At 36.4% G+C, this 18265-nt stretch overlaps 1 protein-coding gene across 2 annotated transcripts in view; it reads right to left on the bottom strand.

The window, feature by feature from the left end:
* The window catches only part of LOC149836060 (Transcription initiation factor IIF, beta subunit), a 62617-nt gene that overhangs the window by 24001 nt on the left and 20351 nt on the right, over positions 1-18265 (bottom strand). For both annotated transcript variants that reach the window (XM_090008956.1, XM_090008957.1), the window contains exons 3-5: positions 2788-2918; positions 2629-2703; positions 2072-2221 (exon numbers count right to left, since the gene is read on the bottom strand). In XM_090008956.1, coding sequence (XP_089865082.1) covers positions 2072-2221; positions 2629-2703; positions 2788-2918 — 356 coding nt within the window. The remainder of the gene's footprint in view (positions 1-2071; positions 2222-2628; positions 2704-2787; positions 2919-18265) is intronic.

Below are 18265 nucleotides of genomic sequence, written 5' to 3'. Positions count from 1 at the left end.
TTGGGAGAGGGTGATTGAGTCTAGGTTGAGGAAGGTTGTCATGATATCAGAGAATCAATTTGGTTTTATGCCTGAAAGATCAACTATGGAAGCTATACATCTTCTTAGACAACTTATTGAGAGATATAGAGAGAGGAACAAAGATTTGCATATGGTTTTTATTGATTTGGAGAAGGCATACGATAGAGTACCTAGGGACGTTCTCTGGTGGACAATGATGAAGAAAGGTGTTTCTCTCAAGTACATTAGTATAATTAAAGATATGTATGGAGTAGTAACCAATGTCCGCACTTGTGGAGGGGTGATAACCAATTTTCCTATAACGGTTGGGTTACATCAAGGATCTGCTTTAAGCCCTTTCCTATTTGCTATAGTGATGGATGAGCTTACGAGATCAATTCAAGAAAATGTGCCGTGGTGTATGTTGTTTGCTGATGATATTGTTTTGATTGATGAGTCTAGAGCTGGGGTTAATGCTAAGTTAGAATTATGGAGACAGACATTGGAAGCAAGAGGTTTTAAGTTGAGTAAGAGTAAGACAGAATACATGGAATGTCGATTTAGTAAGCAACGAAGTAGTGATGGGAGTGTAGTGACGCTTGGTGAGCAAGAAATACCGGTGGATGATTGTTTCAAATATTTGGGATCTATCATTCAAAAGTATAGAAAAATTGATGGAGATGTAAATCATAGGATAAAGGTTGAGTGGATGAAATGGAAAAGTGCAACTGGAGTGTTGTGCGATCGTAGAATGCCATTGCGGTTGAAGGGAAAGTTTTATAGGACGACTATTAGGCCTGCTTTACTATATGGTACGAAATGTTGGGCTGCCAAGAGACATCATATTCAAAAAATGAGTGTAGCTATGCTTAGATGGATGTGTGAAAATACAATAAAAGATAAGATTCGAAACGAGGAGATACGTAAGAAGGTAGGCATTGCACCCATTGAAAATAAGATGAGAGAGAATCGTTTACGGTGGTTTGGACATATTCGACGAAGGCCTAATGATGCTCCAGTTAGAAGGATGGAGAAATGGGAAAATATAATAGTTAAAAGAGGTCGGGGTAGGCCTAGGAAGACTTGGATGGAGATGATAGGAAAGGATATGAATGTTTTGAACCTCACCAAGGACATGGCATTGGATAGAAATGATTGGAGGAGAAGGATTCATGTGGAAGACCCAGAATGATTTTCTTTTTTGGTTCATATCGCCGACACCAATTGTTTTGGGATGAAGGCGTAGTTGTTGTTGTTGTTGTTGTTTGTGTTAGTATTTAATGAGCCTATTTTGTTCGCTTGTTTATTTGGACATTCACATGCACGTATAGGAGATCTCTAATCTCATAAGTCTTTAACAATCTAACTCGTAAAGGTATTTGAGTATGTTCACATGAACTTGGCGGTTGACAATTGAAACCAATTTTCCCATTATTTCAGGTTAACTGGAACATATTAGTAGCCAGAGGAAAAGAAAGCAAAAGTGATTCCTATAGGAGCAGCCTAAGCCATGGGAGAATCCAAAGAAAGAAGTTTATACTTTATACCATTGTCTTGATTTTTTTTTCCTTACACAAATGTCAATAAGCCATGCATCCATGAGATAGAGAATTGGAAGCAGGGAGCAACAGCCTTAGAAGAATTCAACCACTAAGCTGTGACCTAACAAAATCTCAATATTACAGACTAACATACGCTAACAATAACATCAATTTTCATACTTAGCACCTGGACCTCCTTGAACTACTAAGATGAGCAATTTCTGTGTGTGTGTGTGTACACGTGTGCGTTATTCTGTACAGCAAGGCTATTGAAAGTGATCTCAACAACACTCTTGAAAAGACTGCCACAAATGGTGGAGTTTGGCTTTTATAAACCACCATAACAAATAAAACTAACCAGGTTCAAGGAACCAACTCTTCCTGCTCTAATACCTTATAAACGATGCACTCCAAACTCCATTTCATATAAAAAAGGAAACATCGATTTTCCTTCCACCAAATTTTTTAATTCCCATTTAGAACAACAAAATTGTAAAAGAATTGAAGCATTTTAAGATCAAGAAAAATACCGCAGGTTGATCTGTCTCTTGCACAAGCTGCTTTAAAGCCCAATTTGGCTGTCTTTCAAAAAGCTTGAACATGATATCCTCCAGTTCACCACGATCTCTACGTGTTCTTTTCATGTCTTGACCCTTCAATGGAGCAGTTTTCTTCTTATCCTGGGTTAACGAATAGTCAAATACAATAGCTTATGAGTAAGAAAGCATAGAAGTTTGGGAATAACCATTTCCACTCTTTAAACAACTAAGAGCTGATATCTAGTGACCAAGAGAACAAAAACTCGAAAAAGGCTGATATGAAACAAAAAAAGGTTAAACTGCAGAGGAATGTGTTGGACTGCCATCACTTCCCCTTTTTAACAACAAAAAGAAAACTCGTTAAGATAGTCCAGGCCACATGGACAAAATAGAAGCAGCTTTTTTATTACAATGTGAAGCAGCTTACATCACAACTATAGAGAATACTTCATTAAATAGGTTCTAAGTGAGTAGAATCTGCCAACTTCTTCACAAAGGAAATGCAAGTGCATAAAACTCCCATAGTACAAGGCATGAAAAGTAAATGCCTTTGAATTCGAGCCAAGCAAGCCGAGCATTCCAGGCATGGGCCTCATCAGCACTCCACGATCATTGTCAATCACCTTCAACATAAGGATAGAATTTCCTCAATACGCAACAAAAAGGGGAAAAAAGTGAAAACTGCAACACGGGAATACAATGCACACCTGCACTTGTCGACTTTTTATCATGGATTTGTTTGTCCTTTCCCTACACAGCTTTCGGTACTCTTCTATATTTTCATTGTTGGGCTTCATATCGAACTTATGTTCCACCTTCCCTTCCACTGAGACCCGTCCTACAGCATAGACAGAAATGCTTATAAGTTGTCGTACTTTACTGACGAAGCACAAAGTAGCAGAAAAATGCACAAGGACATCGCAAATTGTTATAATCGTGAAAATAGCTTTTTGATAATAATTTTGTCATATTATATTAACGCTCACCAAAATATTGAAAATTAATAGAAACTGGATGTGTTTTTCTCAACTGCAAAGAAAGCTGTGATACAGCCCTCATGTCAAGTACACCGTCAAACAGTTGGCACAAAATGCATCTTTCAGAAATCTGGTATTTACAAGAAGATAATCCATTTGTAAAGAATCGCAACACAACCATCAAGGCCAAACTGCTTGAATGAAATGCTAAAACATGCCCAAATCAGCATAAAAGCTGAAGTGGTTGACAACCATGGCAGCAGACATATAACTTACCCAATCTATGCACCTAAATCCGGTCCATTTCTAGGACTATTCTCATAAATTGCACCAATCTTGGAAAACTATACAAAACGACTGTATCCAATCTAAAATGCATTCTTATAATAAAAAAGCTAGACAGACACTTGGAATCCATCCATGGATATCAATATATCTGTTTAGATAGACAAACACATATAGAGATTCTCAATGAACCATATAAAAAACCAAGAGTATACACTGTTAAAATGTACCTCATATATATATATATATATATATATATATATATATATATATATATATATTACATCAATACCCGATAGGGGTATTTTTGTAATTTTACATAGTTGTTTTAGAAAACAACTATTTTGTTTAAATGTAAATTTCTTTATTTATTTTTTTGTTTTTATTTTTGTATTTTTTAGAACCAAAGAGGGGCTCCAACCATAGAGTCGTTGGAGCCCCCAACGGTCACAAATGTGACCGTTGGGGGCTCCCAACGACTCCATGGGAGCCCCCCTTTTGGCTCTTCTTTTGAGGCCCTTTGGTCCTCCTTTTTCCTCCTCTCCCTCTTGTATAAATAGGGGTAAACCCCTTGTGTATTTTTATTCTTGAGAGCTTTCTCTCTTCTCAATAAGAGGCTTTTTATATTGTTGCCTTCTTAAAGGCTTGTGCTTGTATTGTCCCTTTGTGGACTTGTGATATTGTCTCTTTTATTCATTGTTGTAAGTGCTTGTATGCACTCTTTATATTTCCGCAATATCTCATTACATGGTATCAAAGCCACTCGATTCTTGAAGGAAAGGTGTGGTTCGTGTATCTCATATTTAGTGGATATCTTCTCACTTCTTGGCAACATCATGGAGGCAAAGATTGACCTATCTTTCAAGCTCAATGGAAAGAATTATATGATGTGGGCATCGACAATGGAAAATAATCTCAAAGGAAAGAAGCTTTGGGGTTTTGTCATGTGTACCGTTCCGGAACCTAAGCTTATGCTCACAAAGGACGAAGAAGGTCAAGAAAAGGCTCTTGAAGGAGATGCTCGCCTCAAGGCCATTGAAAATCATCAAAAAGAAGTGGAAGATTGGGAAAGCAATCACGCAAAAATCCTTGCGTGGTTTATGAACAATGTGGAGCTTAAGGTATGTGCTAATATAGCTAAATTTCGTAGAGCCAATGAGGCTTGGTCCTTTATGAAGGGTATATATACCCAAAAGGATCTTGCAAGAGCATACTTCTTGCAAGAAAAGATTAGAACCACCAAGCAAGGTGATTCTAGCATTCAAGACTATTATAGTGCCCTAAACCCACTATGGGATGAATTGGCTCTCTTGGAGCCAAAATGGGTTTCTATGGAAGATATTGATTTAAGGCAAAAACAAATAGAACAAGAGCGATTGTTTCAATTTCTTTTTGGGCTACGTCACGAATTTGAGCAACTGAGATCTTCACTTCTCCATAGATCTATTTTTCCTCCTATTGAGGATGCTATTGCCGAAATCACTCAAGAGGAGACAAGGCTTGGCATGAGTAAGCATGTTGATGAAGTCCTTGCCGTATCAAAACCGGGTAACAATGTTAGAACCTATAAGCCTCCTCATTTTGGAAAACAAGGAAACTATAATGGAGGAAGAAAAATGATTGTTTGTCATTATTGCAATGAGCCGGGTCACATTAGACCCGCTTGTCCAAAGCTTATTGGAACCTTCAAGCCTAAAGTGGCCTCTCTTGAAGAAACCACCACCAAAGAAGATGAAGGCAAGACCAATGACATCAAAGAAACTCTTGGACAAATATCTATGGCTCTCCAACAAATGCTAAAAGTTTCTTCCTCCACATCGGGTGCGGCTATTGCTTCAACATCATCACCCGGTACGTATTCTTGGATCCTTGACTCCGGAGCTTCTTTTCATATGACCCCTCATGAAAATGCACTTATTGATATTTGCACCAATTCAAAGGACTCTTGTGTCTCTACGGCCGATGGAACTTTTTTAAAAATTTCAAGTATTGGCTCTTTCAAAGATTCACAAAAATTTTGTGTTCCAAAAGTAAGAGTTGTTCCCAAACTAAATTTAAACCTATTTTCGGTTTCTCAAATTGCCGACCATGGATGTGAAATATCTTTCTCATCTAATGGTTGCTTTGTGCAGGATCTCTGGTCCGGGAAGCGGATTGGGCAAGGCCATAGAAAGGGAGACCTCTATTATATGAACCATCTTGATCTCCCTACAAATTATTTTTGTTCTTATGTCCAAGAAAAAAACATGGAAACTAGGCATAAAAGACTTGGTCATCCAAGTTATTCCAAAATGTATCTTTTTCCTTTTGGAAACAAATTTTGTAAGGAAAAAGAAATTAATTGCAAAGATTGCATTTTTGGAAAAATAAAGTCTATTCCATTTCCAACTAGAACTTTTCTTTCATCAAGACCTTTTGAATTGGTGCATTCGGATGTTTGGGGGCCTTCTCCGGTTATGTCTAAAGGGGGCTATTAATATTATGTTACGTTTATTGATGACTTTACTCGGTATGTTTGGATTTATTTTCTTAGTCATAAGTCAGAAGTATTTACTTTCTTTAAAGATTTTCATAAAAAAGTTCAAAATCAATTTCAAAGTAACATATCTATTTTAAGATCCGATTCCGGTGTTAAATACTTATCTCACGAATTCCAAAACTATTTAACCCAAAATGGCATTTGCCATCAAAAGTCATGTCCTAGGACTCCCCAACAAAATGGCCTAGCAGAAAGGAAACATAGGCACATTATAGAAACCGCTAGAACATTACTTGTTTCTAGGAATATTCCAAAGAAGTTTTGGGCCGAAGCCGTTCTAACCTCAACCTATCTAATCAATAGAATGCCCTCTTCTAAGTTAAAAAATGTTTCTCTCTATGAAAAACTCTTTAAATTTTTACCCGATTTCAATCGTCTTCGTATTTTTGGTTGCAAATGTTTTGTCCTATTACATAAAAGAGATAAGTTATCTCCAAAAGCAATTGAATGTGTTTTTCTAGGATATGGTGAAAATCAAAAAGGGTATAGACGTTATGGTTTTAAGAATGATAAACTATATATTTCAAAAGATGTAACATTTCTAGAAGAAGAGAACGATTTTGATAAAAAAGAAGAAACAAATGAAATTGATTATATATTCTTATATGATATTGATGACATACAAAAAGATTTTCTTGAAAACATAGACGATACACGTGAGGTATCCCATCTTGACATAACACCCTCAAATGATAGTGATTCAAATATAAATGTTCATGGTAGTGATACCAATATAAGTGTTTACTCAAGAAGAAATCAAGAAAAACCTATTAGTGCCCTCGAAAAATAATCTTAAATTTCTGAATCCACTCAGGAACCACAAGTTAGACATTCTTCTAGAATTTCAGTATCCCCAAATAGGGTTGTATCCTATGATTCCTTAACCCCCAACTATCGGGCGTGTTTAATAACCCTACATTCTTATTTTGAACCGGCTCACTATAATCAAGCTAAATCTATACCACATTGGGTTGAAGCAATGCAAGTTGAACTAAATGCTTTAAAAAAGGCCAATACTTGGGAAATAGTTAATCTACCCTCACACAAAAAACCTATTGGTTGTCGTTGGGTCTTCAAAGTTAAAACTAAGAGCGATGGCTCTTTAGAACGATATAAAGCTAGATTAGTCGCTAAGGGATACTCTCAAGAATATGGCATTGATTATGAAGAAACATTCGCTCCCGTAGCTAGAATGACCAGTGTCAGGACCTTAATAGCTGTCGCATCAACCAAAAAATGGCCTATTTATCAACTTGACGTAAAAAATGCTTTTTTAAATGGAAGTTTAAGTGAAGAAGTTTACATTGATCCGCCACCCGGAATTAATATTAAGCAAGGTCAAACACTTCGGCTTTTAAAGGCATTATATGGTCTTAAACAAGCTCCTAAGGCTTGGTATGATCGTTTCAGTGATATCATGATAAAGTTAGGATTTCATTCTTGTTATACTGACACTGTTCTTTTTGTTAAAAATGCAGGTACGAGTATCGTAATATTGTTACTTTATGTTGATGACATGATTATCACTGGGAATGATCAAAATAGTATTATTGATGTTAAAAATATGTTAAAAAATAATTTTGATATGTCTGATTTAGGTTTTCTTAGATATTTTCTTGGAATTGAAGTTGCATATTCTTCTCGAGGATATATTTTGTCACAGATGAAGCTTGCTGCAGATATCTGTTCTAAGTCTGGGATTTTTTATGACAAGAAAGTAGAAACTCCCGAGGTTATTAATGCCAAATTACGGTTGGAGGATGGGGTTCTTCTGGAAGATCCCACGCCTTACAGACAACTCATTGGGTCTCTTACCTATTTAACCATCACCAGACCAGATATCACTCATGCGGTTCACTCAGTTAGCCAATTTCAACATGCTCCTTCAACTGTGCATATGAGTGCTGTTCTCCGAATCATCCGCTACATTCGGAATACCATCAATAAAGGGTTATTTCTATCCTCCGCTTCTTCCTTGAATCTTCTTGCTTATACTGATGCAGATTGGGGAGGTAATCCCAATGATCGAGTCTCAACTACTGGTTTTTGTGTCTTTTTAGGGGACTCTTTGATTGCCTGGCGATGCAAGAAGCAGCAGAAAGTTTCACTATCATCCACTGAAGCTGAGTACCGGGCTATGGCAACCACGACAATGGAACTTGTATGGCTTCGCAGTTTGCTTAAAGACATGGGAGTTGATATTACCGAAACCTCAAAGCTATGTTGCGACAACAAGAGTTCCATCTATATTGCGAGCAATCATACTTTTCATGAGCGTACAAAACATATCGGAATGGATTGCCACTATGTTCGTGACGAATTCTTACGAAGAACTATTGCTCTACCATATGTCACTTCAGAATATCAGTTGGCGGACTTCTTCACTAAAGCTCTTCCGGCTCCTCGCTTCATGTTTCTTCTTGGCAAACTTTCCGTCATTTCCCCGTAAAGTTTGAGGGGGGTGTTAAAATGTACCTCATATATATATATTACATCAATACCCGATAGGGGTATTTTTGTAATTTTACATAGTTGTTTTAGAAAACAACTATTTTGTTTAAATGTAAATTTCTTTATTTATTTTTTTGTTTTTATTTTTGTATTTTTTAGAACCAAAGAGGGGCTCCAACCATAGAGTCGTTGGAGCCCCCAACGGTCACAAATGTGACCGTTGGGGGCTCCCAACCACTCCATGGGAGCCCCCCTTTTGGCTCTTCTTTTGAGGCCCTTTGGCCCTCCTTTTTCCTCCTCTCCCTCTTGTATAAATAGGGGTGAACCCCTTGTGTATTTTTATTCTTGAGAGCTTTCTCTCTTCTCAATAAGAGGCTTTTTATATTGTTGCCTTCTTAAAGGCTTGTGCTTGTATTGTCCCTTTGTGGACTTGTGATATTGTATCTTTTATTCATTGTTGCAAGTGCTTGTATGCACTCTTTATATTTCCGCAATATCTCATTACATACACAAGAACAACTAATCATGGATACTCACAAAGATATCAAAATTCATGTATATGCAATACTCTTATGACTTTAAAGTCACATGTCCTATACAAAAGCTATGAAGGATCACATAAGATATGCATAGGAAGACTATGATTTCATATAGGATACTAACATACCCAAAATATATTTTGAATTAAAATGCTTACGCAAGAGCCAATAAAACAATAGCTCACTTAAAAAGAGATTTTCAGAAAAACTTTAAATCCAATTTGAGAATACATCTAATTTTTTAACCCAAAATACCAAAAACGATTTTAAAATGCCACATAAAACATGCATAGACATATGTCTATGACACATAAATATGAAGATAATATACCAATAGAGCAATCTCACGAGAGCATACAAAACACCCATGAACTTAAAATCATGATGACTCAAGATATAAAATATATAAGAATTTAAAAATTCTTAAGGAGCACATTTCATTAAAAGCACCACATAGAATTCAAAGAACATGCTTTGACAGATGCATAAAGTCACCAATAATCATAATGGTATTAAGAAACCCAAAATAAATATATATACTTTGAATGAACACATATCCAAGAGCATACAATTATATATTTTTGTATTAAAAATAATAATAACATGGAGAACTTATCATAAAGAGATTAAGAATAGACTACTTATGAGCAAGCCATTAAAATAATATTTCATTAAAAGACATTTCGTAAAAACTCTAATTTTAATTTATTTAAAAAACATATTTTACATACCCAAGAAATAACCATAATGTTTTAAACAAATTTTGAAAAATACATAAATACCTTTTAAAGATTAAACAAGAGATACACACCAAAACGCAAGAGCCACGAGTCCAAGCCATATATCAATCCAAATTTTCCTTTCGAAGCACGAACTCGGACAAGATACCAAGATCAAGAATTCCTAGCTCTGATATGATGTAATGAAATAGACGAAAAAATAAAACAAAAGCCTCAAAGGGCTTACAATAACATAAACACAAAAAAGACATGTACAAGTCCACCAAGAGACAATACAAGGTGCCAATATAGGCAACACAAACAGCCACTAAGGGCAATACCATGCATTAAAGCACAAAAGCAAGATTAAAAATAAATAACATTTTATTCATAATATACTCATAAAACGAGTTGGAATGCCTTAGAAGAGCATTAGAGAACAAGAGAGGGTTCACCCCTATTTAATCACAAGAGGTAGTCTCAAATAGAGTTGTTGGACTATTCCAACAGCGCTATTGACTAGTCCAAAAAGAAACCAACTGCTACAGTTGGTCATTGTCCAAATAGTCCCTATAAAAACAGAATAGGACAAAAAAAATAAACTAAAGTAAAAGTATTAATGTGCCCCTATGGGCCAAGCCTATTACAATGTTGTGAAATGATGAAAATACCCCTAAAGAGTATTACATATTACATCATTATAAATAAAATATATATACATATATATATATGTATATGAATATATATATATATATGTACAATATGAAACAAATATATATATATATATATATGTACAACTTAACAGTATGCACCTCCTAGCTTTCTTAATGGTTATCTAGTATTTTTAAAAATTATCACTACTTTGCTCAAAAAAAATTTCCTTGAGCGTTATTCTCTCTCTCTCTCTCTCTCTCTCTCTCTCTCTCTCTCTCTCTCTCTCTCTCTCTCTCTCTCTCTATATATATATATATATATATATATATATATATATATATATATATATATATATATATATATATATATATTTGTTTTGAAAATTCATAACTATTTGGTTAGAATACCTTTTTTTGTAGTTGGGACTTTTGTTTTGTTTTTTCTACAGGTTCTTAAAGATGCGATGGATTGAGAAAGGAATATCTTTAATGCATCAAGAAAATGGAGATATATGATGAAGGCGATTGGGGATGATCACCAATAAAAGACATTTAAAGACTTGTATTTGCAAAACTCTCTAATATGTCATAAAGATGGAGATTCTCATTGAAGCCATTTAAAGACTTGGATCCTTCTCATTGAATCTTTGTTGTATTTTAAAACTTTCGGTGTACCTCACCGTAAGTTTAAGGGGCAGTGTAAAGTTGTACAAGTATATATATGTATGCATTGTCATACATACATATTTGTTTTATATTGTACATATATATATATATGTATTCATATATATATATATATGTATATAATGGTGTAATAGGTAAATATCCTCTAAAGGTAATTTCATCATTATACTCGTGTAATAGTAATGTTCATTAGGAACAATTTTTCTCTTATTTATTTTTTATCTTTTTATTTAAAGTCTTTTTTGTAAAGAGTATGGGCTATATGGTCAAAAGACCATAGAGTCATTGGGAGCTCCCAACGACTCTATTGGGAGCTCCCCAATAGAGCCCCATGCTCTTCCCTTGTGTATATATAGAGGTTAAACCCCTCTCTTGTATCTAATGCTTCTTTTAAGCATTTATGCTCAATAAAGATGAATATTTTTTATTTTTTGTTTTTCTATTTAGTTCCTTAATGTGTTATATGCACTTAATGCTCGTGTTGTTGCCCCTTGTTGGCTATTGTTTTATCCTATAGTGGACTTGTGCTTATGCACATTATGATTGTGATCTTGTAAGCCCTTAGTGGCATTGGTTTGTACTTATGCACTTTTGTGATCGTGATCTTGTAAAGCCTTTAGTGGCATTGTTTTTGTATTTTTCGTTACAATAGAGATGGAGTGCCATTATGTTTGTGATGAGTATTTACGTGGAACTATCGAACTGTCATATGTCACCTCTGAGCACCAGCTTGCAGATTTCTTCACAAAAGCTCTTACTGCACTCCGGTTCATTTTTCTTCTCAACAAACTTTCGGTGATGCCACCATAAGTTTGAGGAAGAGTGTTAAAATATGTATATATATGGTTATATACATATATATTTATGTATATATACATCTATATTTCTGATTATGTAATTTGTATTGCCCATCAGAGGCATTTTGGTCTTTTTCACTCTTATAATAGGTATTGTAAATTAGGGACAGTTTTGTCTTTTATATTTATTCTTTTTCCTTTATTTATTTTTATGTCTTTTAGTTATTGTATGAGGGCTCTATGGTCAAAAGACCATAAAGTCATTGGGAACAATCCCAAAGGTCATATTTATGACCGTTGAGAGCTCCCAATGACTATTCGGAGCTCCCCAATGTCCCCTACTTGTGTATAAAGGGGTTGTTTACACCATCTTGTTAGGGATGCTTTTGCTTAAGCATTTGTTCAATAAAGACATATTCTTTTACATATTTTTGTAGCCATTATTGGCTCTTGTATTGTCCCATAGTGGACTTATGCATGTGCACTTTGTGTTTGTGATCTTGTAAGCCCTTAGAGGCTCTTGTTTTGTATTTTCGCATATTTAGTTACAATAACCATATAGCAGACATTTTCTAAGCAGCAAAGCAAAGGGTTTTAAACTTGTAAGCACTTTGTAAGGAAAACACCAGCTAATCAGCAGTAGTAACTGTGGAGAAACCCAATACTGCACAGGAACCGAGAGAGAGAGTGAGCAGCTGAGAGGGAAAAATCGTAATCACATTTAGGGCTAAACACCTCTTGTTTAAATAGAGGTTTAGCCTAATAAACAAATTACAAGAAGGTCCCTCATTATTTGTAAAATTCTAAAGAACCATCTTTTAAGAATAAATAACTTTAAGGATAAAACACTTAAAAATAACTAACAGTCGACTAGTCTTAACACTCCCCCTCAAGCTGGAGCATAGATATCGATCATGCTCAGCTTGCAGCAACATTTTGAGAAACTGGGCCTAGCAAGAGGCTTTGTAAACATATCTGCAACTTGATCCTCCGAGTTCAGATGCTTGGTAGAGATATGTCCAGCTTGAACCATATCTCTTACATAGTGGCAGTCAACTTCAATATGTTTTGTCCTTTCATAAAACACAGGATTATTTGCTATATACGTAGTTGCCTTGTTATCACACATCATCACCATAAGAGATGAGACCTTCACTTGAAGATCATTTAATACATTTCAAACCCACATCAATTCAGTTGTTGTTTGGGCCATAGCCCTATATTCTGATTCGGCACTCGACCTAGCAACTACGGTTTGTTTCTTACTTCTCCATGAAATTAAATTACCTCCCATAAACACACAAAATCCAGTGGTAAATTTTTTATCCTTAACAGATCCAGCATAATCAACATCAAAGTAGGCAACTATCTCTAGGGTTCCCCCTTTCTTGAATAATAACCCGTTTTCAGGGGAAGATTTTAAGTACCTGAGAATCATCATTGCAGTATTCCAGTGTACTTCATTCGGATTTTTCATAAATTGGCTAATCTTGCTTACTGCTAAAGCAATATCCGGTTTAGTTACAGTCACATATAGTAACTTCCCTACTAATGAGCGATAACTTTTGTTATCCACAGGTTTTGACCCTTCTTCCAACAACTGAACTTTGTGATCCATGGGAATATTTGTTGGTTTGGCTCTCAACATTCTTGTCTCCTTTAATAAATCAAGAACATACTTACGTTGAGACAGAACCAAGCCTTCACTGCTTCTGGCAACTTCTATACCCAGAAAATATCTAAGAGGACCAAGATCTTTTATAACAAAATGTTTTTGAAGATGAGCCTTCGTTGTTGTAATATCATTCATATCATCTCTTGTAAGGTTGATGTCATCCACATATACCACCATAACAACTAAACCTGAGTTAGTTTTCTTGATAAATAATGTGTGGTCTGACGCTGTATGTTTAAAGCCAAACTTTTGACATCACGTCAAACAACTTTTGAAACCATGCACGAGGACTTTGTTTCAGACCATATATCGCCTTCTTTAACCTGCACACCTTCTGACACTCTCCCTCAACCTCGAACCTAAGAGGATGTTGCATGTATACTATTTCTAACAGATCCCCATATAGAAATGCATTTTTCACATCTAGTTGACACAGACACCATCTATGGTGAACAACTACAGAGAGAACTAGACGGATGGTACCCATTCGTGCGACAGGAGAGAAAGTTTCAAAGAAATCAACACCATATGTCTGAGTATAACCTTTTGCTACTAATTTGGCCTTGTATCTTTCAATAGAGTCATCTGAGTGGTACTTAATGGTATATACCCATTTACATCCAACAATGTTTGCATCCACTGGGGGATTAACCAGGTCGCACGTCCGTTGAGACAATAAGGCATTCATTTCCTCTTGCATTGTCTGCTTCCATCTACTATCAAGCTTTGTCTGTTGATAGTTCAAAGGAATAGTTTTAGCAGATAAGGCGGAAATTAAAGCTTTCATCTGACTTCCAATTTTGGCATCGGACACAAAATGAGATATAGGATATAAGGTACATTGTCGTGTCCCCTTACGTAGAGCTATTGGCCTGTTATCATCAACATGAGGATCACTGTTATCAGAAACACTTACCTCAGGAGAAGAAGAAAGAGAGGGCTCAGGAGGAGGTGGAGCTCTACGCACATATACCAATGGGGGATTGTGAAACCGTGAGGAAGGTAGAGTGGAACCCGGTAATGGAGGTATAGATTCCAAAGGGAAAGGAGGAATAGAAAGGGGAAAGGAGTCATTTAGATCAACTTGCATTTGAGATCTAGTATGAGAATAATATGGAACGGACTCCAGGAAAGATACATCCGCACTGACATACTCCCGATGAGAAATAGGGTCATAACATCGATAGCCTTTTTGGTTTTTTGGATAACCTATAAAAATACATTTAATTGCATGAGGAGCTAATTTATCACGGTCAGGTCCAAGTTTATGCATAAAGCAAATACACCCAAAAATTTGGGCAAGAAAGAGAAAAGATGAGCATTGGGATTCAGGATGTGCAAAGGAATTTTATCTTCCACGGATGATGAAGGCATACGGTTGATCAGATAACAGGTTGTGATAACAGCATCACTCCAATAGGAAGCAGTAACATTGGATTGAATCATAAGGGTACGTGCTACATCAAGAAGATGCATGTGTTTTCGTTCAGCCACCCCATTTTGTTGGGAAGTATAGGCACAGAAGGTTTGAGGTTGAATGCCATGGTCTTAATAAAATTGCAACAAGGCTTTTGTTTTGAACTCAAGCGCATTATCAGTGCGGATAATCTTAACAACATATTCAAACTGAGTTTTTATTTCAAGAATCAATGACTTAATAATATTAAGAACTTTAGATCTTTCTTTTATTAGGAACACCCAAGACAACTTAGAAAAATCATCAACAATAACAAGATAATATCGACACTGAGTCCTAGTAGGAATCTTACTAGGACCCCATACTGCATTAAGAAGTTCAAAAACCATATGACTGGACTGACTCTGACTAGAAGGGAACGAACTCAGATGATGCTTGCCCAATTGACATGCTTCAAATTGAAATGAAGTAGTAGACGGAATTTGAGGAATGACATGACGAAGCTTTGACAATGACGGATGACCAAGACGACGATGCCACTGAACAGGACTCGAGGAATAGTCGACTGCAGCAAAATTGTTCCTTACTGGATGATGTAAGTAGTAGACTCCATTTTCTTCAGAGCCTCCACCAATCTTCTTCCCCATCAGCAAATCCTGAAAATGACAACCAACAAGATCAAATATTACTCTATAGTTTAGCTCTTTTGTAAGACAACTCACTGAAAGTAAACTTTGAGGAAATGAAGGAGCATGAAGAACATTTTTCAACTGCAAGGAAGAAGATATAGAAACATTTCCCTGACCAACCACCAGAGAAGAGCTCCCATCTGCTAATGAGACTCCCCGAAGAGTAGTAATATCCTTTAGATCTGAAAAATAATGAGAATTTTCACACAGATGTCTAGATGCACTTGAGTCAATAATCCACTTACTATCATTGAGATGAAGATGGTTCCCTATTGCATAGGCCACACCGGCTACAGGAGAAGAGGAGCTTGAAGGACGATGAGCTACCAGTTCTTCATATTCAGCACGACTAAGGGAAATGCAGTCACGGGGAGACGAGGCTTCATTTGCATTTTCTACCTCTAGTTTTATAACATTAGCTTTTGGAACATTAGGCCTCGATGCAAGAAAGGCAGGCCATCCATATTTATCCCAGCAACGGTCTTCTAAGTGCCCGGATTTTCCACAAAATGTGCATTGAAGTTTACCTCTACCTCCCACACCTCTTCCACGACCACGTCCTCTAATGTTCGAAGTATTTCCACGACCATAACCAGAAGGAACAACTAAGGCAGATGTCTGGGATATAGGATGAGATTGTGGGAGAGAAAAAACAAGTCTGCTCAAGCGATTGTATGCATCAGCTAGAGTAGGTACATCAGATCCAGTTAACATTTGGACTTTAGCAACCGAGTCCCACATTTGTTTAGTTGTATTATAATAGATTAGACCATCTGCAATATGAGGTTCAACACTTTCCATGATCCATGACATAACAATGTCATTATCTTCATCCCAAGTAACATATTTTTCCACTTTATCACTCGGTTCAATTTCCAGCAAAATATGCTTTCTACGATGTCCAGATACCGACATCATAAAGGTTCTACACCTGGCATAGTTAGTTTCATTTAATTTCACCGAAAACCCATAAGAAAAAGGATTCGCAAAAGCCTTAAATTCCCCAATAGATTCAGTCTTAGAATCAACCTTCGGAGCTTCAGCCATAATGAAGAAAGCTTATGCAGGAAATGATAACATTGTTGCAATACAACAACTACGCTTTCATCCCAAAACAATTGGGGTCGGCGATATGAACCAACAAAGAAAATCATTATGGGTCTTCCACATGAATCCTTCTCCTCCATTCATTTATATCCAATGCCATGTCCTCGGTGAGGTTCAAAGCATTCATATCCTTTCTTATCACCTCTATCCATGTCTTCCTAGGCCTACCCCGACCTCTTTTAACTAATATATTTTCCCATTTCTCCATCCTTCTAACTGGAGCATCATTAGGCCTTCGTCGAATATGTCCAAACCACCGTAAACGATTCTCTCTCATCTTATTTTCAATGGGTGCAATGCCTACCTTCTTACGTATCTCCTCGTTTCGAATCTTATCTTTTATTGTATTTTCACACATCCATCTAAGCATAGCTACACTCATTTTTTGAATATGATGTCTCTTGGCAGCCCAACATTTCGTACCATATAGTAAAGCAGGCCTAATAGTCGTCCTATAAAACTTTCCCTTCAACCGCAATGGCATTCTACGATCGCACAACACTCCAGTTGCACTTTTCCATTTCATCCACTCAACCTTTATCCTATGATTTACATCTCCATCAATTTTTCTATACTTTTGAATGATAGATCCCAAATATTTGAAAGAATCATCCACCGGTATTTCGTGCTCACCAAGCTTCACTACACTCCCATCACTACTTCGTTGCTTACTAAATCGACATTCCATGTATTCTGTCTTACTCTTACTCAACTTAAAACCTCTTGCTTCCAATGTCTGTCTCCATAATTCTAACTTAGCATTAACCCCAGCTCTAGACTCATCAATCAAAACAATATCATCAGCAAACAACATACACCACGGCACATTTTCTTGAATTGATCTCGTAAGCTCATCCATCACTATAGCAAATAGGAAAGGGCTTAAAGCAGATCCTTGATGTAACCCAACCGTTATAGGAAAATTGGTTGTCACCCCTCCACAAGTGCGGACATTGGTTACTACTCCATACATATCTTTAATTATACTAATGTACTTGAGAGAAACACCTTTCTTCATCATTGTCCACCAGAGAACGTCCCTAGGTACTCTATCGTATGCCTTCTCCAAATCAATAAAAACCATATGCAAATCTTTGTTCCTCTCTCTATATCTCTCAATAAGTTGTCTAAGAAGATGTATAGCTTCCATAGTTGATCTTCCAGGCATAAAACCAAATTGATTCTCCGATATCATGACAATCTTCCTCAACCTAGACTCAATCACCCTCTCCCAAAGTTTCATAGTATGACTCATGAGTTTTATACCACGATAGTTTGTGCAATCTTGTATATCACCCTTATTCTTATATAGAGGCACCAAAGTACTCTTCCTTCACTCATTAGGCATCTTATTTGTCCGCCAAATCTTGTTAAAAAAATTTGTCAATCATTCTAAACCTTTCTCTCCCAAGCATTTCCAAGCCTCGATAGGTATACCATCTGGGCCAACTGCCCTTCTTGATTTCATTTTCTTCAAAGCCTCTGCAATTTCTTTCTTTTGAATCTTGAGCATGAAGTCATGATTCATCTCATGAAAAGGAATTGAAAAGTCTTCAAGATCCTGAGCATGACTTTCATTAAATAGCTTATCAAAATAATCTTTTCATCTCTCATTAATCTCCTCATCTTTGACTAAAACCCTTTGCGTTTCAT

The sequence above is a fragment of the Nuphar pumila genome, chromosome 6 (genome assembly GCF_984573655.1).
Source record: "Nuphar pumila chromosome 6, dmNupPumi1.hap1.1, whole genome shotgun sequence".
NCBI lineage: Eukaryota > Viridiplantae > Streptophyta > Magnoliopsida > Nymphaeales > Nymphaeaceae > Nuphar > Nuphar pumila.
Note: the sequence above shows the minus strand (reverse complement) of the source record. Positions and strands in the feature narration are given on the sequence as shown.